This window comes from Centruroides vittatus, unplaced genomic scaffold (assembly GCF_030686945.1).
Source record: "Centruroides vittatus isolate TY-2023 unplaced genomic scaffold, ASM3068694v2 scaffold_1152, whole genome shotgun sequence".
Lineage (NCBI taxonomy): Eukaryota > Metazoa > Arthropoda > Arachnida > Scorpiones > Buthidae > Centruroides > Centruroides vittatus.
Window position 1 is genome coordinate 3,254,961 of NW_027122670.1, and position 24,852 is coordinate 3,279,812.

Genomic DNA, 24,852 nt, shown 5'->3' on the forward strand with positions numbered 1-24,852 from the left:
GCATGTTAACACGACACATAAAATCCCAGTAGAGGAAATATATCGATAAATCTTAATTATCTTTTTGAAATACAGCATTCAGTGTTTTATGTTTGTCGTCTTTAGGAATTTTAAATTGGATAAATTCTCTTGTAATTTATAATCTTGCATGAATTACTAGAAGAATTTTTTCCCTGTTCTTTAATCTAGTTATTTGTATGTTTTTTCCCTACTAAAAAAAAACCCCAAAATAAAGTACAAACCCACTAAAAAAATAAACTAATCGATTATATAATTGTGATTAATTGTATAAAATTTCACAATTTTGCACGACCAAAAATTGTATGATAATTTTCATTATAAATAAGAGAAAATAAATTCCAATTAGGGATTGTTTAATTCTGTATTATCCTTATTTTTATTGTTTTTTTTTTAAATTTTTAAAAATTTATTGTTTACCTTTTGAAGAAAAAAAATCAATAAACAATTTCGAATTATTTAAATGTTTATTATGAGGATTAAATCTGATTACATTTCTTAAAAATCGACATAAACGTACATGTGTACACACGATCTTTATACAAATTTGTTCTATTGTTTGATTTCTTTTTTATTATTTGGGGTCTCAATATCTTGCTTACATGCTTGTCATAAATATAATGCTATATATTGAATTTTATTTGATAAATGCTTGAAATTTTTGTCACAGGAAAAGTATATTGTATTTCTTTTTTTACGTTTTTTTTTATTTGTTTTTTTTAAATATTCTTTTTTTTGGATGAAAAATTTCCCGCAAAGAAAATACCATATAAATAAACCAATAAAAATCCTCCATACGTTTCGATTAACGTAAACGTAAATAAAATTTTATTGTATCTCGTCGCTGATTGGTAGATTTAAACTTTTTATTACTAGTGGACATTATTATTGATTTATTTATATACATCTACAGCAATATCAAGCAATTAAAGCTATATACAGCGCCAAAGAAAGTAATTAACGGTAAAAACTAATTTTTTCTTGTTTTATGAGCCGGAAACCAATTTGGAAGAATAAAAGAAGGGAAAAAAAGATAAATAAACAAAAGAAGGAAATGCCTATAGGTGCAGTCTACTTATGGCAGTGAATAGTAAACTACTGCCATCTTGTGGCAGAAATCTGTACTATTGCTGGTATTTACAACAATAATTTTGGATTTAACAGTTTACTGTAAAGCCTTAAAAATAAAATGACTACGTTTAAATATATTTTTCTGCTTGGGATAATTATGATAATGATTAAGAATTAAAGTGATTCTTTCGTTCGTTTTAGAGATTTATAGAGTGAATACAGTAAAGGATCCATTAATAAGTGAGCGTGTATATATAATAAATACATTTTTCAACATATTAAAGTAAATAGACATTTAAGAATTTCTGTTTTTCTATTCAAATTTCGGGTTTAAACCCATCGAAAAGGTAAGAAAAATGATCAGATGGTCACAGAACATTGTCTGGATATACAAACCATATATATATATGTATTTATTTATTTATATTGTGCATATAGATATGTAGTAAATAAAACAAAATTTTTGGCACTCGATCCCTAGGTTTTGGCTACAGTTCGATTCAACGCACAAATTTACACATAAATCGGCTTTTTTTAAAGGTCTTCTAATCTAAAAAAATGAAACAATAAAACACAAAACTGATATGATTTTCCTTTCTTCTTAAGGTAGAAATGTTCTCAGATTTTCTGAATTTTATCTCGACCCCTCGAAGTAAATTAAGAGAGCTACAATTTGAGCAAAAATCTGAATAAAATAGAAGGTCAAAGGTTAAAGAAATTATATAATAATTCGGTTGTAGAAAAAACCTAAGAGGTGACATAGAACAAGAATGATGTAAGAGGAAAAAGACTGAAGATTTTCACTTCCATCTTTGTTGCATCCATCTCCTTTGCAACAACTGATGCAGGAAAATTCTGCTTTGCTTCTGTCGCAATGATCCAAGCCTAGACCTGTATTTTGACTAGGATCTCTCAAACTGCACGGAGCTAAAGCACATTTCTTTTCGATCTGATAACCTTCATCCTCTGAAAATACAAAGAATAAAAACCTTTACACACACACACACAAAATAACAATTTAAATAAAAAATATGACTATAGAAAACTGGAATATAATTTGTATTTCTTAGCCAGATAATCCCGTTTCTAACTGGATAAAGGTTTTTATGGTGGAAGATGTTGTTGCTATGGAGACGAATATTTTTGTAAAAAGGAAACGATATGGAGAACAAAAACTGAAAATCGCCTTAGGACCCAATTCGCCGTTTTTATCCACAAGATTTCTATGTACAACCCCGATAGATAAGCTCTAGAACACAGGACTCCTCTCCAGCGATCGATGGTCCTTATGCGTTTCGCCAAAATGTTCTCTTCAATTAATGCTGTTTTGGACTACTCTACTAAGTTTGTTACAATAGAAAATACTTACTAGAGTTGGAGATAATAGTCATGCATCTGTCAAAAGCTTGGCTCGTGGGACAGGGCGCTAGGAATTCCTCAGTACATAATTTGTTGTCACTCACTAAACATTGATAACACTGTAGTTTATCCTCTACAGCTGTAAAAAAAATTCAATTTAATTATTTTACAAACAAAATTTTAACTCTTATTTAAAATTTAATATAAATTAAATTTCTATAAATAATTTGAAATGTAAAAAACAATAGCATTGGTATAGTTTAGTATCGATTAACTAACTAATTAAGAACTAATCCCTCCAGGCTTGCAATTTTAATCAACATTACACTAAAAAAAAGAGAAAAATTTTAATAAGTTTCTGGAATTTTCTTAACAAAATACTATGTTATATACCACAAAAGATCCATCCTTATAAATGACAGCGTTAAAGAAAAACTAGAAGCAATTATCGACATAACTGACGTCCAAGAATTACCTTAGCGTAGTTTGTACCCTGAAATACATAAAATCAATAAATCCTCAACAACATATCCCTGCTGAATCGTAATAAGCTGTTTTTTCTATAAATAAATGATAGCCAATATCAGATTTTGAGACATATTCCACTAGAATGCCAACAAATTAGCTATGGTGTTGCATGGCAACGTTCATTCAAGATCTTAAGACATTCTAGATCACTCTTTTTCTATACCTAAAAGCAAAGCAAAAGATACTTAAAAAATATTCTCTAAGAAGAATCGGGATTAGTTTTCCAATAACTTCCATTAGGAACCATTTCCAGAACTGGAATTGATTTCCATTAAGTTCTAGAAAGCTCTCTCTCTGTGTTGACATTTAGATGTTGCAAGGATTTGAGTCTTACAATGGATGCTTTACACCTTTCATCGAATCTCTTCACCTTAAAGAATTATCAAGAAGATAGTTTTCACGCTCGTAAATTGGCAGATATTTTCTCTTTCAGGAAACATAATGGATAAACAGGAGCATAAAAGTAGATGAGACATTATTACGTCACTTATGTGCAATGGCTAATTTATTATTTTTTTTAATTCTTTGTATAGCAAAATGTGTTCTTTGCATATCAAATTTTATTATTAAGAAGAAGAAATTGTTTAACATTTTCTCCCCCTCTCGCTAATAAATGAACTTCTTTGGTAATTTGAGCCAGCCATTGTTGAAAAAGTAATTTCGCTTTATGTTATTTCCAAACGATAGCCTTTATCGCATATTTAAACTTTACACATTTTCACAATTTTCCTTGTTAAAAATTTCGAGGAACTTTATTTTCAAAACTTAATAAAACTAATTAAACGAAATTAAGATACGTCGAAGCACTTAATCTTCAGAAAAAACACAGAAAAAATAATTCTATGAACGGACAATTTCGTACTTATTAAAATACATTTGATTATCTACCTTAATTTCATTTCTATGGCAATAATTCTACTGTAAATGTCAGTATTACTTGGCACATAATTAGATAAAACAGGCGAATGTTTCAACAATGCTCATAATTAACATAGCGGGCGTCCTGTTTAGATTTGTAACGCTGTATAATCTTTGTCAGTTTATCGTAAAATATATATAGCTTGTTATAATTAATAGGAATGAATTACCACCCCCTGATACAAAGATTAAAGGATTAATTAAGATTCTATTAAAAGTTCCAACTTTGCTGAGGAATGCAGCATTCTACTAAGCATATATTATCTAAATGCTATCGTGCAATAAGTTTTTATGGTTTTTTTTAATAGAAAAATTAAATTTTTTCTTCAAATGTACCGAGCTATTCTAACTTTTATGGCCGCCATAACAGTTTTGTTCTTGGAAACTATTTCTTTTCTATCCTATAATCGCTTTAAATTCCTTTTGTTTTCCTCATTTTTAAACAATCGATTGAAGAAAGTTAAATTTAACTTAACCTTTAGTTTAAATCCAAACTGTTGACTTGTATTCTATTCCATTACTCGAATATCAATAGATTTTTAAAAAAATAAATCAATTTTTAATACTCTTAAATCTGCATTTGGGTATTAAGAAGCGATTTAAAAAATAAAGAAAATTTGCTATAAAATGAATTTAATGAACCTAAACAATAGGAAAAATGATAAAAGGTGACTGAAACGATATTTAAAAATTACATTGTCGAGTAAATTTGCTTAAAAGACAAACACAAAATCAATTTTTCAATCCATAGTTAACGTATCAGAATTGAATTGTTGCCAAATTTCGTTGTATAACGAAAATTCAGTCGATTTAAATCTTTTAAAAAGACATCTGTATTAAATGAGGAGGACAAAGTATATCTGACAATGTATATCTTTTTATATTTTTCAAAAAGTGTGGTCAATATTTGAAAAAATTGCGATAACTTTACCGAATTTCTTTCAAACAAACCACTGTACAACCGAGAAAAAAGTGAAGACATTAGAGAATATCTTCAAATTGCTTACAGATCGACTTAGAAAATTCCGATAATTAATGATGCACGACAATTTTAAATTATGAATATTAATCGATGAAATAAAGAAATATATCACTATTAAATACCAAAAGACATTAACTTCTCTTCAATAATTTATGGATATTTATAAGATTACGTCGTATAAATTATTAAAATAATTAATAAATAATGTATTTTAATTCTTTTTCGAATATTAGTTACTATCAAGATAATTGAAAATTTATGTATTTCTCCTTTGAATAAATCTCTCTTAATTTATTCAACGAGATAAAAATACTTTCCTAAAGGATAAAAATTTTCATTTTTAATTGTACATTCATTAAATATATATTTAATAAAGCAGAAATTACGTAAAAGTTTTAATAAAAGAAGTAAAAAATTTTTAATTACAAAATTTTATGCTTAGAAAAGTGTAGGAAACTCCTATCTGATGCTGAAGAAATTAAATCTGATAAAATATGTGGAGTGCTTAGAGAAATTTTCTTAAGTAATTTTTAAGATAACATCGCTCTGGTTTTACTTTGCTCATATTTTCAAATCAACATCAGCATCAGAAATTAAAATCGATCAACATAAATATCATTCTAAGTGTACCTCGCGCATCTCTCTCTCTTTTAATTAGCCATAACTCAGCATTTAAATAATAATAATAAAAATTAAAAAAAAAGATATCTCCTAACTAAAACTATTGAGTGTGTTGAGTTGATTCTGCTCTCTTTCCAGCAATCATTACCATTGAGATAATTCAATTAACTCTGGACTTGTGCCAAATATTTGATTAGCTTAGAAATTACTTAATTATTTTATATAAGATTATATGGAGTAATTAATAATGAGATAATTATATAAATTTTATTATAATACTTTATTGAAGTAAAGAGTCAGGTTATTTATGTACAAAATGGAGAATTAAGTAAAAATCGATATTTCATGCTGTGTCAGATTATCAAGCAGAAAAAAATTTTTTTTTTTTAAAAATTACAAATATTCTGACGTGAATATCTTCAATTTGTATAGTATTATATTAATAATATATTTTTCTATATTAAAATTTATTGTTACATGTCAAAATCTATCTAGATTTGTATCAAAAAATAGAAAAATAGGTTAATTTTTACATTTATATTCTAGAGTAAGAAATTGATTAGTTTTTTTGAATTTGAATTTTAAAATATTCATCAATTTCAATTGTTCTAGACAGAAATATATATTTTTTTATTTTCTACAATTACAGATAATGAAATGGATTAATTTTCCATATATTTATTATTCAACGTATATCTTCCGCATTCCCGAATATAAATGATATCCAGGAATTCAGATAGATGTAATTTTCTAGAATTTATTCATTTCTATTCTTTATGTGGATTAAGAAACGTTGTATCTAGAATTAATGAAATGAGTTAATTTTTTATTCATTCATTTGTTATTTACACAATACAAGTGATGCCACAAGGCAAGGAAAATCTCCCGTTAAGAAAATTATCGATTAAAAATTAAAAATAACAATAAACTGAATAAATTTTTAAAAAATAAATAAATTTCTAATGTTCTAGAGAAAATAAAATACATATATATTTTAAAATTTAATTACAATTATAGATAATGAAATGGCTTCATTTTTTTGTGAATCTGTCGTTCATTATATTTATTCTGCATTCCAGAATGTAAACGATATTCTGGAATTCGGATAATGTAATAATTATCTAGAATTTATCCATTTCTCTGTTTTAAATAAATACTTTACATTATCTAGATTGAAGTTTAAAAAAAATATTCGTATCTAGAATAAAAGAAAGGAATTACACTTTAAATTTACTTTCTACAAAATGAAAGAGATTACTTTTATATTTAAATTTGAAAAATATAATCTATTTCTATTATTCTACATAAAATAATTTTTCTTTTTTTCTTCTTTCAATAACGATATGAATATGAATTAAATAAGATAATAAAATGACAGTTTTCTGTATATGTCAATATACTACTTTGCATTCCAGAATATATGTAATTTTCTAGAATTTATCCACTTTGCTTTGAATTAATTCATTTCTTTACTTAAAGAAGAATAAAAATATACACTTGAAAAAATGAATCAATGAATTTTTATTATTCTAGAGAGAAATTTGTATTCTGGAATTCAGAATAAACATAATTATCCGCAGCTTATACGATTTTCTGGATTTAAATTAAATTTATTTCTTTATTTAGATTAAAATATTGATTCTAGAATAAAAAACTAAACTTTATATTTATATCCTAGATTATGAAACAGATTAATTTTTATATTTGTAAATTATAAAAAATTAATCTATCTTAACTATTCTAGATTAAAAAAAACGAATTAATTTTAATTAAAGAAATGAATAATTCTAGAAAAATTACATGTAATATAAATTATAATTAATAAAATTCTCATTTAAATTTTAAAATATATAATCATTTAAAGACGAATTTTATCAAAACAACGGGGTAATTTTAAATATTTTAAATTTATTTCTATTCTAAATAAAGAAACATTAGGCGAATAAAATTAACTTATTCATTTATATAATTAAATTTCTATTTATATAATAATTAACGGATATATATATATATACATATATATTTTTTAAATTTCTACACATTTTAACTTCCGTCGGTTTTGTTTTAATAAGCTGTAACCATTAAGTGAATTAATTTTCATATATTCTAGATTACGAAATGGATTAACTTTATATTTAAATTATAAAAATTAATCTATTTTAATTATTCCAGATAAAGAAATGGATTAATTCAGAAACGGATTCATTTTATTCTAGATAAAGAAATGGATTAATTCAGAAACGGATTCATTTTATTCTAGATAAAGAAATGGATTAATTCAGAAACGGATTCATTTTATTCTAGATAAAGAAATGGATTAATTTTAATCCGTTTTATAATCTAGAATATAAATTAATTTTAATTCATTTCTTTACCTGGATGCAGTTTTTAAACAGAATTAAACTAATTTTTCCATATGTAAAGACTCCACGACGCCTTTTGATCTTTTATTAAATACAAAAATAAATAAATAAGTAAATATTCTGATAAGAAAATATCTTTTTAAATTGCTTTTTTAGAAAGTTTACATGTATATATTTTTTTATATAAAGGTGCAACTAAGGCTTTTTTGATGCGACATTCATGCAAAATAACAAAAGGAGAGAACATTTTTCATACATTTTGTTCTTAACGCGAGGAGAGTGATGAAAGGTTTTGAACTTTTGTCATTTCTCTATCGATTCTTCTTCTTCGCATGCAAAATGTGCGCCAGGTATTTTCGTGTAAAATAAAAATTTATTTTCCATTTGTTGATCGAATCGAAATAACGTCCTGCATTTACGTGATAACATTTTAATGTAACTAATTAACATCGTTAAATTTACGACGGCATTTGCCAAAATTACACGTTATGTAAATATATATTGAATGCGTGAGCAAAAAAAAAAAGTCTGTTAAATCCTTCGAAAGTAGTCGGATTGTTGAATTTTTACGAATTATTTTTTAAAATTTCAATCATATTTTTCCGTTTAAATACATTATTTAATTTAATCGCACGTATCCTGAGCCGGATTCTGTGTGTTGTGGTCCTAAGCTATAAAATATAACTGGCCCTTCCCCTCTATCTAGTAATGATACGTATAAAATGTGAGGCTCTTTAACTATAAATATAACAGGCCATTCTCTTCTAAACCTCTAAAATACTATTGGCCCTTTCCTTCTATCAAATAATGATAGATAAAAATATGAGGCTCTAACTGTAGTCTCGTAACACGAGGCCCTAAATTGCATCTTGTTTAGCTTATGCGTAAATCCGGCCATGCATGCATCTTTAAGTTAATTATAATATATTTAACGTTATATATTATATTAATTACAAACATCGTAATAACATCCATCAATCTAAATCTTTGGTTTCGACAAATCTTACGGTCAGACAAATAGACAGATAAAGCGAATGCAGAAATTGAGCCCTTATCTATTTAGTAACTAGATAAGCTTGTAAACAGACAGACAAACGCATGAATGAATACAAAATAGTTTGTAAGTCAATAAAATAACCTAAATTTTTATTTTAAAACATGTTTTAATGTTCTAGATAAATATCTGGATAAAACTGCAGACAAACATACAGCCTTACAAAGGGATACAAAATAACATTTAAGTTTATAAAATAACTAAAATTTCTATTAAAAATGTTTAATTTTCTGGATAAATCTCAAGATAAAATTACAAACAGACATACAAATGAATACAAAATAATTTCTTAAGTCAATAAAATAAGCAAATTTTCTATAAAAATAAATTATTTTATAGAAATTTCTAGATAAAATTTCAAATAGACAGATAAAAAATAATTTTTAAGTCAAGAAAATAACTTAATATTGTAGCAATTTTGGTTATTTTGTTTCTAAATAAATTTCCGGATAAAATTACTGACAAACATTCCAAAAAATGAACACAAAATAATTTTTAAAATCGCTAAAGTAACTAAGATTTCTATAAAAGTATGTTTTAATATTCTGAATAAAATTTAAAAAAAACAGACTCGTAAACAAATGCAAAATAAAGTTTTAAGACAATAAAATAAAATGACATATTTTTATAGAAGTTTTGGTTATTCCCGAGTAAATTTCTGGTTAAAACTACGGACAGACATCGTAAAAATAAGTATAATAATATAGTTTAAGCGAATAAAATATAGTTTTTGTAAAAATTACAAACAGACCAACAGACGCACGAATGAATACAAAATAATATATTAAGTAAAAAAATATAATAAACGAAACTTTTATAAAAATATATAATTTAATTTCTAGATAAAACTGAAGTCAAATAACCCACAAATAGGTACAAAAAAGATGTTTTAAATTGTTAAAATAATCAAAATTTTTATAAAAGTATGCTTTAATTTTCCGCAAATTTGACACAGACAGACAAACAGACGAACAGTGAATTAAAAAAAATAAATACGTTTTAAATTAACAAGGAATAATTCCCTAAAAATGCTTTATAATTGTGTAAGATTGTATCGCAATTAATTAAACGAATCTAAAATGAATTTAACTAATAAGAATGTAAAATTCAGACTTTACTTAAAACGAAATGGCATAATTATCATCATCTAAATACTATTATCTTAATAATATCACTATAATTATAATCATTTATCAAAAATAGTTAAATGAAGTATAGGAGAAGAGGAGTGTGTGTGTGTGTGTGTGTTCATTTTCTCATGAGCATTCATTCAAATGCTCGTCTCTTCTCCAAGAAAAATGAAGCTGTAATAATCTGCTAAATATATTCTCCAGATAATCATTCTAGTGCTAATTACACATCAAATAAGCAAATTTAAGCATTTGCTAATGAAGAGATATGAATTTCAAGATTTCAAATTAAGTCACGTTCCTCATTGATTTCCATTAGAAAAATATCGACGATAAATAAATATCAAAAGCAATTAAAGGGATGAAGAATCACTCAATTCCCTTTCATATTCCATAACTAATGCATACGAGTCAAGAACTTCAACTTCATGTTTATTAATTCTATTTGCTTAATTTGTATTTTTAAATATAATCAACTGTTTAATTGCATTCGTAAAAAGGAAAAAAAAATATTCCTTTTATCTCCTTTGAAAAATTAAAATACTAATTACATGTTTTATTTATCAGATAAGCTTAAGTAATTGCATTTTTGAGTGGGGGGGAGAGAGTTGAACATGTTCGATATGCCTAATTAAGCTGGGGATTTTAACGTTGTTTCTCATAGATACGTGGTTAAAAAATTGTAAATTAAATTAATTTCACATAGAAAAAGGATGATAAAATTCGAAGATTTATAGAATTTTAAATGTCTTCTTTAATTAAACATTTTCTAAATTCTTTTAAGTTCATATACAGCAGCTTACGGAGCGTTAAGAATTTTAAACTGTGCCATCTTCCAGTTATGAAAACGTTTCGAGGGTGTAGTCGAGAGCATTCTGAAGAGTTTTAAATTAAAAATCACATTGCACGACTTTCATAAATGTGAGAAATTTCAAAAAAATCTCACTCTCCCCCCATCTTCTCTTCCATCTTTCATAAGGTTAATGTAGAAAACATCGCGTGTTTTAATGCAAAAAATTTATTTAGCAGCTTTTAATTAATTATAATCTTCGTCTAAGGCATAATTTTATGTCTTAAGATGCCAAAATTTAGTTATAAATATCGGAACTTAGGTTTTGTATCAATCGATAACTATAAAAATGCAAATGTAAAACTTTAAACATTCTCGGGAATTTAAGCAAGAATTCTAATTTGTAACATTATAAATCCTTATATTTTTTAAAATATAAGAATATATACGCTATCTAGACTTAAAATATATGTATATATTTATACGTAATAAAAGATTGGGAGAGGTTTACAACATGTTTTACGACTAAGAAATAGTTATGATACAGCTCTGGATAACAATTTATAACATCTGTTTATTAAAATAAGAAAATAAAATACGTTGCAACGTTAAGAGATTTAATTAAACATATCAATAACATTGGAAGATTTATTAAAACAAGGAAGATAATACTAAATCAGTTAGTTAAATGATGAAATTTTTACAAATTTCATTGTTACAAAGTCGACTTGCTTAAATAAAGAATTAAACTGTTTACTCGAAAGACATTATGTGAATGGCAGTGTCATATACACAAGGATGTAGTCTGCTTTCTGTCAAGATTCAATAGTACGTGACTCAAATAAAATTCAACTCATGCACAACCAAGTGTTGTTAAATCTTGCGAAGAACCCTTCAAAACGTTGCAAGTAATACCAATTGTGCCAAGCAACTTTAATTAAAATTTTACCAAAACTTTAATTTACTATTTCTATTTTAATAGAGGAAAAAATATTCTTTTATAATAAATGTTTAACACGAAAATCTCCTGCTATATTAATATATTACAGAGTCAGAAACGTTAAAAAATCGATGAACAGTTGTTAAGTTTATATACAAAAGCCGTTTTTTTTTTGTAGATTGCTTATTGTTCTACAAGCTATTTTTAGTTTCTATTACTTCTATACGTAAATACACATCAAAAGAATTTAATTAAAATTACATAAAATGTAAATATCCTTCAAGAAAAATCTATATTTTATCAAAAATTTTAACTGCTTAATTATTGCTTACCGAGTAGATAATTTTTAAAACTTTAATGATTATTTTCATCATAGTGTCGTAGGGAGAAAAAGAAAAAAAAAAAAGGATTTCCCTTAACAATTTATAATTTTCGTCGTGATTTCCACTCTATCCCCCTTCTACAAGTATAATACTTACTTCATTAATCAACCAGTAGATTGTTGATTAATGAACTTACTATCTCTAGTGAACGATAACGTGATTATCATATTATCGTACTCTAGGGAGAACGATAAATATATTATCTAAAAAAAAGCTATTATTAAGCAAAACTTTTTATCGCCTTCACCGAAATTTTTTAGAGATAAAGAAGATCAAAAACCAATATTTTTATTCCCTTTTTTATCCGCCGATAGAATTAGAAATACTCTATTTTTGTAATAAATTCTTTGAGACTTGATAACATCAACATGATGATAGATTTCCTCTTTCCTCCTAAATATATCTTTTTTTATCTGTTCATATTCTTGTTTGTTGTTGATAAACTCTTCCTCTCTACTTTAAAAGAAAAAAATATATATTTTTTATAATCTACTTGTTAGAGTTTACCTTTACAAAACCTACCAAATTAATTTAACTTCTACAATTCTTCTTATATTCGAACGTAAATAGTTATTTAAACAATAATTTCATTATTTATTTATAAAATTCATTCGTAAATAATTTTTAGTGTAATAAATAATCAATATTTTGGTAGTTAAATAAGAAAAATATTTATTTTTATATATTAAAATGTAGTTTGTTCGCTTCGAAAAACGACAATTTTAATGGTATTTTATGGAGTAGTTTGAAGCTACAAATCGAAGGATATTCCTAAAAAATTAATAATAATATCTTAAGCAGTAACGCTTATCAAATTATCTACTAAATTATTTAATGTATATATCAATTTAATTAATATACACGTAAATTTTCTTAAGAGCATAACCACATTTACCGTATGAAATTTAAGTTATAGTGAACTTATATTACAGTAGAGCGTCGAAAAGTGGAACCAATTGGGGACTGGGGTCCTTCCAGTTAATGATTTGTTCCAGTTTCCGACTTTGTACGAAAAAATACATTAACCTGTCCGATGTTCAAATTTTTCTCCGTTGCGTATCGCTTCCTGTTGAATTTTTCTCCGTTGCGTGTCGCTTCGTGTTGAATTTTCGTCGATTTTAAGCCTAACGAAAATTTTTATAATAATCATCGAGGCTATCGTATCGTTAAAAATTATTTCTGCATTTTGTACAAACAAAATAAATATATTAAAGAATATAAAAAACATGAAAATTATACTTTAGAAGTAAATTTAGTATCAAAAACATTCGATTCAGCACGACACAGTCCGACTGAAAATCGTTCCACTTTCCGGCCATTCCACTTATCGACGCTCTACTGTATTTATAACGAGATAAATAACCGATGTGGAAGAATTCATAATCTAAAGCAGATATAATTCTAGATATAAGACAGCAATAACACAAGATAAGACTGAAACTAAACGACTTTCCAACATTAATTCTCCAATAATACCTATCTTTATGTATGAATATTTTTTGTTGTTGTTGTTGTTGTTGTTGAGGACGAGATATTTTCCCTTGTTTTTTCCAAAAACCCATTAGTTATATGATAATCCTAGCTCAATATTTGGTTCAAGATACGATATCAAGCGATAAGAATGATGAAAGGTATCTTTATCTCCTTTATCCTATTTCCGTCTTCCATCCGGATGCAATTAATGTGGTGGTAAACAAATTTGATCAATTGGATTCTAGTGTTTTACCCCCATCAAGAAATTTAATTCTGGAGTACTCAGTTGTAAAAGGAAAAAAAAAACAAATAAAGGTTTTATTTTATTTTATTTTTTTATACTAGTGAGACAGCTCATAGTTATAAATCATTCGTCAATCCTCCCTTTCACCCGGTCTTTCGAGATTTAGAGGTAATCCTAACCGTTTCATGCACTCAACAATAGGTATTGTCGATGTTTGATAGCTGTACAATAACTTTACTCTTCACTTTTTTGATTATATAAGCTTGTTTTTTTAAAAGTTTCTTTTGTAAATTTTTACTTCAAAATAATCTATTTTTTCCTAGAAAAATCGCCTCTATATATAAAACTTTAACATTTTTATATCAAAAAAAGAATCAAATTATAAATCATGATCGTGTTTTTGTGGTTTACTGAAGAATCTTCGCTCAAAAATTCCCCTAAAAAACCCCAAAGTTCAAAAATCTTTTATTTTTATCTCAAAAATTCTTTAACAGACTTAACTGAAGTTTTCTCCTGTATTTTTGACGGATATTTTACAGAAAAATAATATAAAGTATTTTAAAAATTTAAACAATAATACAAGAAAAATATTTTAAAATTCGTTTAACAGTTTGATACAATAAACTGTACTACTTATAAGTCATCAGTGGATATAATTTACTTCAATACATTTCTAGATGTAGTTAGTCTTGTTTCATTTTTTTCGTTACAAGCCAAAATATGATTGAGGTTTAACTCCAGAAAATGGCCTCTCTCTCCTTCTCTTTCTATATATAGGCCTATATTTTTTCCCCTCCTACAACAGTAATCAATAATAAGATAAATGAATGTGGAAAGAGAAATGCTCTCTTGATAGTAAACCACTCCAAATCTTTTACGAGCCTTTCATAATTTTTATAAAGTTCCATTTTAGAAATTACACTCTGGAATATCCAATTTTTATAAATTTACAGAAGACTTTACACATTAATAAATTTTCTATAAAGAAAAATTGATTTCTTCTAGATCAATTTTTTAAAGATTTTTCCTCCGTGTTAGATTAGTTTTAAAGTAGTAAACTGGAAACGAATCACAAGAAAATAATCATTCTTACAAAAGCAAAATGGTCAATCTCATAAACAAGTTTGTAAGAATGGGAAGAGAAGTAAACTTTAAATATAATGCTAGGAAAAAAAATACCATTTTAGAAACTTTAAATCACATTTACGAGATAAAGGAAAGCATTTTTCTAGTGGAAGGATAAGAAAAATCAAATGAAAATTGTACAGAAATCTTCTATGTTTTCTCTTCTACTTAAATTATTATAAATTCGTTTTCCATTTAGGATGAAGTGTACAGCATAAAAAAAAACATAAACATCATAATAAAACTGTACCTAACAGACATACTTTTTACTTTATCTACTATTATATTAATATTATTTGACCAATAGAAGAGTGTAAGTTTGTAGAATCTGTTTTTCGAGTCCTCTACAGATAACTAAAGAATTTTCTACAGCTTATCTTAAACGTATGTGACCATCATTTCAAATCTCTCGATGCTATAAAGATCGGTTTTTCCATTTTGGTATCCAATTTCGTTTCTATCATAACTGGCTACAGACCTGGATAAAAAGATAAATGCTTGGCCAGCACTAGACGTATGCTTCTTATTCTTTTATTTTTATACTGGAAAAAATAATACATTCTTAAAACTTTACAATAAATTTTATTATTCTTTACTTAAAAATATGCTATCGGATTTATGAATAATTGCAATTGTTTAGCGCGTAATTTTAGATGGCGCAGGAAAGAATTATACGGTTGATCTGATTTGATATTTTCGCATTTGTGAATGATGAAAACTATAATTATCATCAATTCGTATCTAAACTGCGTTATTAATACCCGTTTATTACGCTACAATGTTTTCAAACCGATACTTAAAACAATAATTAAATGATCAGTTTCGAATCCAAGGTCGCGTATGATGTATTAATTCTAATGAAACTAGCTTACTACATAAAGTACAATAGAGTCTCGATAATCCGACATATATCGGACTAGTGGTTGTCATATTACTGGATTTTCAATTTTAAAATATATATAACTACAGTAGACACAAGAACAAATCACTGTATTAAATACAACTTAGCAAAACACAGTGTAGGGTAGAACAATTCTAATGAAACTAGTTTAGCAGAGTCTCGGTAATCCGACATATATCGGACCAGTGGCTGCTAGATTATCGGATTTTAAATTTAAAAAAATAGAACTACAGTATGGGAGAGCGGGGATAGTTGTGACAGGGGAAGTAGTGACAAGGCTCATAACTTTTTGAGGCTAACAGTACTGAATGTCCTCATTGCAACATTCTATGTATCCCGCTTAATATTGCATGTGAAGTTAGAGAACGAATATTGTGCAGCATTGAAGTTATACTAATTAATGTGTTTTTAGGGTCAAAAATAAAATTTGGTTGATAGTTTTAAGTAGGATTTGTTCAAGCAAATGATGAGGTAAGTTACGTTAATTTTATGTCTATGGACAACAGACCTTCAGGCGTTATTTTACAGAATGCTATAGTACCAATGTGATATTGTTGTAGTTACAGAAACAGAAGAGGAAAACGCGGTTTGGGCTAGTTTTGACACGCAACGAGTGAGCACATTGTGACACTGTAACAACTTACCCCGTTAATCTTACGTTTAACGTATAATCTTCTTCAGAGATGGTACATAGAGGAAAATGAGAGAACAAAAGCAGGCTTACAAGATTATGTAAAAGAGGCTAAAGAAGTAGTCAGAAAGATGTATTTTGCGGGACTCTTCAATGTATATAGAATGCCTCTAATGTGTCATAAACGTCTCCTATCCTAGTGCTATTAGACTCACAACAATGATCCTCATTATGTATGCCTTAATTGCCAATCTGAAACATATGAAGAGAATAAGAATGGTTATGTTGCAGCCAAATATGCCAACGACTCAGTTTAAGTTAACTTTTATTATTCTTAAATTTCGTAGTTTACCATATTCTCAGTTTATTATTAACAAATTCTTATTTTATAACTGCAGTATTATGAAGACTTCGTATATACATTATAACAGGAAAAACATTCTAAATAAATTCACAACAGGTTGTTATATTCGTATGCCACAACTTGTGGAAAATAATAAATTACTTGGAACTATTAAAAACATACTTAAAGGTTTATGCTTATATAATAAAAACCTACAAAATTCTGTCGGACTGGCGAGTGGCGGACTATAGACTCTACTACAGCGGTTTCCAACCTTTTTGACTTGCATACCCCTTGGCAGCCCATTTACCTAAGTTTTATTTTCCATTTTCGCTAAGTTTTATTTCGCGTGTTAGTCAATATACAGCGTTGTACAATTACATGTAAGAATGGGGGTTTTTTGTTTTTTGTTTTTTTTTTGAAGTCGAAAAGCGTTGGAGGAAGGACAGAGATAAATATAATAAAATATAAGTATATTTTAATTTAAAACTAAGCATCGAGTACCGTAACGCCGTCAAATCCGAATATTGTTATAGGACATCCGCCATTATTAATTTTTTCTCGCGTACTCCTAGGGGTACAGTACGCGTATCCCCGGATGGTAATAGCTGCTCTACTGTAATAAAAATATACAAGATGGATGCTTGAAAACAAAACTTTTAATCGGATTTTTTTTAAGCAAATCACGTTTTTCTGCATGATTTTAAAAATCCAACTTGCATTTCTCCATACCAAATTCTTTTTAAGCAATGCTATCGAGTACATTCACGTATTTCTACATATATAAAGTTCCATAAGTTAAAAGGTATAAACTTTTTACAACGTTTTTAAATGATGTACGAAGATATAAAACACTTTTTTAAATATATATAATCTTTGTAAAAAATTCTTGCTTTTTAATCTTCCATTTCATCATTTTAATTTGTTAAAATTAATTTAAATATTATGAAAAGCGCATAATATATATATATACATATAATTTATTAATTGATGTGCATTAATGCGTGTGCAAGTATTTTTCAAGCGTAAATTAATTAAAAATACTTCGCAGTATAGTAATTATGATAAATATTTTTAGTCACTGATGACATTGACACGCGGAGGAAAGTGATATTTTTCAGAAAATAATTTTGCTATAAAAAAAATAAAATAAATAATTATAAATTTAATTATTTTCCTTCGATAATAATATACAGAACGTATATTAACAGTATATAGTACACGTAATGAACGTATACTTTTACGTGTAAAATACAATTTTAAGAGCACTTTAACGTTGAATTTACTATTGTTACAGTCTTGAATGCAGTTTAAATTATATAAATTTAAGCAAAAAATATTATTTTCGAAGTGATATTTTCACGAATGGTAGAAGTAAGTTGAAAGGGCGACTTCATTAGTAACATTAGATTGTCTACTGATTAGGTTCCTGTTTATTCGTTTCGTTAGTAAATTATTAGATTTCCCTAGAAGATAATAGTAAAAAAATCATGCGGGATGTGCTAAACAACATTGTATTCCTTTCTTAAAAAATATTTCTGCTTTATTCGTAAAGAAATTACGATAAATTACTTGTGGTTATTGGATAAATAATGAATGAATTGTTTTTTCTTCACCATATATTATCTTTAAATGGATTACGTGTCGCATCTGTATAAATTTCAACTAAGTGGAAGAAACTCTGTCATGAAGAAGTTAAAAATTATGAAAGATATGTAAAAAAAAGCTAAAAAATTCGGTTGTAATTATTAAAAAAATTTAAAATAAAATTAGTTACAAAAATATATTATTTTAAACGGAAACTATTATAAATATATAAAATATTTTATCAGTTAATTTATTCTAAATTAATTTATATTTATAACAATAATTTCTACATCAATTTTATTACTTTATAAAGTAATAAATTAAGACTTTATTAAGCTGTAAAACATTTAAAAAAATTAGAATTTGTTTTAAAAAATCAGTTTTACATATTATAAATATATTTAAATTAAACAGAGCATAGAATCTAGAATATTATTGCCAAGTAGAAACAGGGCAAACACATGTAAAACATTCTTCGACATTAATCTCTTTTATTACTCTGAAAGATATTATTATAAATACTGTACATAGCTTAATTTATAAATTTAAAACTAAATTATATAATAAAATTTTTAGAAAACAAAGTACTTTTTTTAAAAATTGAAGTAAAATAATAAGATAAATATTATCTGAGGAGGTGGCCTTATCATCTTACTACAGCTATTAAGGAGCAAAGTGCTGCAGAGGAAGAAAATACAACTACCACTACGTTGAGAGCATGGGGAATACAACACAAAAGGAGAATTATTACTGCGATAAAATTACGTTCCTGATGAAATTTTTATATAAGTAAGTAATGAATCACGTTTAAAAATAAATCCATCTTATTATATATATACGTTTACAGGGATTAACACGGATTAGATAAAAAGACACTCGTATAAAATACCACAAAATAATTTCAATTCTTCCTTCATTCGTTCGTTAAATAATAAAGAAATTCATAAATTATCCTTCTAATTATTAAATATTTTATGAAAAAATTTTACACTTAAAAATATGGCGATTAAAATAATTTTTTACTAATTAAATTTGTTTCCACTTAATTACTGTTTATTATTCCGAATCGTTTCATTATTATTTACCGAAGATAGAATAATAATATGAAGTTTAAAATTAAAGTCATAAGAGGTAACGTGGATAGTAACATTGTAATATCAAATGCAGGCATTAGAAAATGACTATTCATTAGCACACACTCAGATATACAACAGATGTCTTCGTATTATCAGATTTATAAGGCAAGAATATACAACAAATTTAAATATAGTTGGGAGTAAACATCTCCTTCGTATAATACCCGTGTTTATTGTGCTATTGTTTACAGTGTTAAGTATTAAAAATTGAAATTATCCTTGGTTAGTTTAGAATTATATTAAATTTATCCTAACAATAACATTTTAATGTATCGACTACTAATACCATCTAAAATTCTATTAGCAAATTACATTTATCTGTTCATTTTATGCTGTTCTAAATTATATTCGAGATGCTTACTGTATTAGTAACATTATGTATAAATTAAACATCATTATAATTAATTAGATGAAACAAGAAATTATAACGTTCTAATACATATATATATTTTTTTCGTTAAATTAAACAGAAAAATACGTAGAATTTCTGTTTTTAATTTAAATATATACAGTGGCTTATAACCTAATTAATTAGCTTACTGAATGATTTACAATATTTAATTTTTGATGGGAAGTTTTAATGATGTTTCTTCAGGATTTTGAAAGGATTTTTATGTTTGTAATGAAACTGTACCCAATTTACTCGTCCATTTTTAATTTTTGATTAATCTACAGTACTTAAAATAAATCAAATCAAGCTTTGTCAGCATAAACATCTTCCCCCTGCATTATTTATGCTAAATACATTAACAGAATTCTTTAAAAATCCAGTGTAAATCCTATATAATATTCATAAATGTTAATTATTTACAAGATGGATTATTTTCGGATCAATTCTAATGATTTTCAATGCAGAGATATCTTTCGAATTAACTGTATTAAAATTTAATGACAGATTTAAGATTTTAATAATTAGAATCAGGATATTTAATGATTATAAAATGAATACACGTTTGTATCTCATAAAGGAGACATTTATTTTAAATATAAAGTCCCTCGTTATTCTAATGGCATTTTATTAGCGTTCATGATAACTAGATTTTAAATTAGATAAGGAAATGGGAGATTCTGATAAATGTACTGTACTCGAACGTACAAAGTATAATTCTTCCTTTGATCTTTCAGAAATGTCTTTGAGAATTTTCATGCTATTTTTACAATCGATTTCGCATTGGTTAATTTAATTCAGCATCGTGGGAGGTGAAGCTATTTTAGAGTATATTTTTAAACATTTTTAAGAAAAAAAATCGTGTAAAAAATCCGTTATGAGCGCGAATAATTTGTTTATAAATTCAAATATGTGAATATTTAATGATTAAAATACTTTTAAAATTTTTCTAGAAGTTCTACCAGAAACAAAACTAAAAAAAAAAAAAATTTATTAATTTTCAAAATTTCTAGAATTAATCTTGAAATCTGAAAACGACATAACGCTTTTAGCAATTGATTCATTAAACGAAACTAACATATTAATTGATTAATCTAGAATAACGTAATTACGCCGCAATTATAGAATAACGTGTAGATGTATAGTACGTGTACATTACATTTTTAAAGTTTGTATATACTTATAAAAAAAAAAATTACATATTTTCATCTTTTGATGTAACTTTATCCTCTATTAATGAAGAATCTACAACGAGAGCAGAACAGATTTATGAGGATATCCCGCTCTAGAATTTTATGACCAAACGTGTACATTACACGTACACTTCCATTTATGTTCCCGAAAGTTAAAGCATATACGTCGTAGTTAAATAATATTCTCATACATAATTAATATATCTTTAATTTTACTTCATTTAACCAATAAATTTTTCATCTTTTTAAAACTTTTCTACAAAATATTTATAATGAAACTGAAGTACTTATTATAAGCCACTTTGGCCATAAAAATTTAACGTTCCTTTATTGATTATATAATTAATGTACACTCTTATCTATCTTTACATATTATTTTAAATTTTTGAATTTATTTCTACGTGATTTTAAATCGTAAAACTTTAAAAATTTTAATTGCGTTTTTAAATTAAATTTAAAATGTTACTTTCTAGAATTTCTTAAATTGATTTATTGAAATTTTAAATTCGCTTGTAACAATTTAGCAATTAAACTTAATTGGATCAAATTTAAATAGAATAATTTAATTAATTTTAAGAGTTGTATAATTTTATTTTTCGACGATTAAAGCTGTTAAGTATATATATATTGTGCATGATCTGTATAAAAGAATATCAGCACAGTTCATAGAGGACAGTTTTCTCTAGTGACTTGACCTAGTTTCTGGAATATCTCTCACTCTCTCAATGTTAGTTGCAGTAAGACATTAAAAATGCTGTGAAAAAAGATTATTAAAGAGACAATAGCAAATTCTAGAACGGACCTTTATCATGTATTAATTGACTCGAAATTAAAGGTAATTTTTCTGAACTCTTAATTACAATTAAATTACGGTTTTTCTGATTTTATAGCTTAAGGTGATGGCACTTTTAACCTGTTTTTATAAATACTTAATAATAGCTGATAAAGAATATTTATTCTAGATCTAACTATTATTAAATTGAGTAATACTCTATCACAGACATTTGGAAATAATTCATAGTAAGGAATTATATAAGAGGATAAAAATAATAAAAATTATATTAAGTTTTAATAAATTAGGCAGCATTTTAAATGTCAAAACACTCAAAAGAGCTATAAACTCGCAGAATAACTTGCAGTTTCAAGATGAATTATTCTCGAAATAACTCTCTGTAAACTAATTAATTACCAAACCAGTAGTTAAATATTTATTTAATTCTTTTAACTTGATCAAACTGAACGTGCGATTAAAAATATAATATTATCGATATTTGATGAACTTAGCACTGTTAACGCAGGAAATGGTTCTAGAACTTTGGTAAACAAAGCTAAATTACATTTGAAATTTTATTTTAAGGAAGAGATTTTCGGTTCAATTCTCTCCACCAATTTAAATGAACCTAAAGAAGCATTTTCATCTTATTGTGATTACAGCACTTCCTGTAATTTTTACCACATCACCAATTTCGAATCGACTGGAGTGAGAGGAAACACTTTTCCATTTTCTTTATTTCTTCTTTATCCTCTATACATCTTCATTTATCTTCGTATCTGAATCAATTTGTAATCCTCCTATTGTGCTTCTAAACGTAGTCCACCCATCACGTCACCAATTTGTAGTAGGCGGAATGCAATGAAGATGTTCCAATTCTTCTTTACACATAGATAAACATTAAATTTTTTTTCTGCGTGTGCGCGAAAACAAACAATTTTATGGAGTTATAATATTTATTATTCAATAAATGTAAGAAATTATACTAATTTGATTTCAATTTTGAATAAATTCCAGCTAGTATGTAAGAAAAATTCTGAAAAATCGAATCTATAGAAAAACTCAGTCATTCAATATACTGCACGAAGAACTTATCATTTGGATTACCGGATCACCTTTCCTCCAGTTGCTATGACGACAGGTAAAAGATGCTGAGAGCAACGATTGAACGAGTGCAATCAAATGAAATATTCATACTTTCTCTCCCATTGTTATTTTCTCAAATATTACTGCATTGTTAAGAACTAGACTGCAGAAGGTATTGTACAATTCTCTTATTCAAGCTGGCAAATCGACGTTATCTAAAATGAATATTTTCTAAACGCAGACATGACAAAGGTCACAAGTAGAGAGATCGTGCAGCAAATTCGAAAGGGAGTTCAACAAACCTAGAGCACCATGCTAGGGTTTGATTTTAGAGTTATCACATTACATAAAGAAGACTTACCAATTACGGAGGTAGCAAATAAAACCAACCAACTTGCCACGTGTTTCATCATTGGTTGAAAATCCAGAGGAGTAAACGAAGAGACTGCAATACAGCAAGCCTTCCACATGTACTGCTAGCAAGGTTTCCGATCGATTCGTCTACATCTTCTGGCAAGTTGTTCTACCACTAGGTGGTGTAATGTTGTGTTCAATGCAAGGTATCGCCCACAGCTGTCAAAGGACGTCTGTTTGGGCTTCACTTTTATCTTCATCATCTTTTTCAATTGAACCTATCGACAAATATTCTTAACGCAATTACCACCGCATAATCAGAAAGGAAAACAAAATAAACGTGTAATAATAAAATTAATTTTTTTCTTCTTAAGAAAATTTATTGCTGAAGTTCCGAGTCCACCTATATTGCAACACGTGTTCAATTTGTTTTTTATTACTTAATGTGAAATTTACACTTGATATATGCCTCTTTCTGGAGTATACCAACCCATTTATAACGTAATTTTTTCATTTTAAATTAAAAATAATGACGTTTTAAGTGATTAAATGGCAACAAAGCATGGATTAAAACTTCGAAAAAGTTTTCTACGCGTTTACAGTACGAAAACTAATCTTTATATTTTGTTTTTATGTAAACTTAGACAAAAGTTCATTCTTCCTGAAAAGCTTTATAGGACAGTCTTTAATAATTTAACCTTTTCATTACTGAATTTTAATTAAATTTTTAAAATTATTGTTCCGTTACGTTTGCCTTACCGCATACGCTGTTAAGTAATATAAGGAAAAGTCAATTTCCTTAAATTAAAAACAAAGCATCCACTTATTTAAGCTTTATACTGTGACAGAAACATGATAAATCTATCGAATGGATCTTCTTTTTTGTCTGTTAATAAGTAAACAACTACTTTTTTTTAAAAAAAATATTATCTCAACTGACCGTTCACCAGTCTAAATTTAATCTTACTCTAGTATTTCGAAATGTTAGTTACGAAGATGATCTGTCATGTGAAAGTGGAGTAAGTGTGTACTTAATGAAAAATCACTTTCCTGCCGACTGATAATGATTGAAGGGATTAAAAAAAAAGAACAGAATTTCCACTCCAGTTCACTAAAATTTGTTTTTCTTTAGGATTATCCTTCCGGATTTTTTCTAAATTTATAAGTATAAACACATTATATATATATATATATATATATATATAAATTGCAATTTTTTAATCTACTGGATGAAAAATTTGTTGACATTTATGGCAATACGAAACCGTAGAAGAAAGAAATTCATATATATATTTTTCGATATTATAAACGAACTTTTTCTTAAATGAAATTTATTTATAAAGTTGTTTTTTATTTATTTATACAATGAAAATAAACAAAATGTGTTGTTTTTAAATATTAACACAACAGCAGTTTTTATACTTGGATGAGAATTATAAAAAAATCGATAAGTTGCGGTACT

General features: G+C 26.6%; 1 protein-coding gene across 1 annotated transcript; it reads right to left on the reverse strand.

The window, feature by feature from the left end:
* Positions 1 to 466: 466 nt before the first annotated feature.
* LOC136986504 (uncharacterized) lies at positions 467 to 23,592 on the reverse strand. The gene is made up of 3 exons (XM_067284056.1): positions 23,398 to 23,592; positions 2,459 to 2,587; positions 467 to 2,055 (listed from the first exon to the last, which is right to left on the reverse strand). Exons 1-3 carry the CDS (start codon positions 23,504 to 23,506, stop codon positions 1,808 to 1,810), a joined length of 486 nt encoding a protein of 161 aa, XP_067140157.1. The 5' UTR covers positions 23,507 to 23,592; the 3' UTR covers positions 467 to 1,807.
* Positions 23,593 to 24,852: the final 1,260 nt, after the last annotated feature.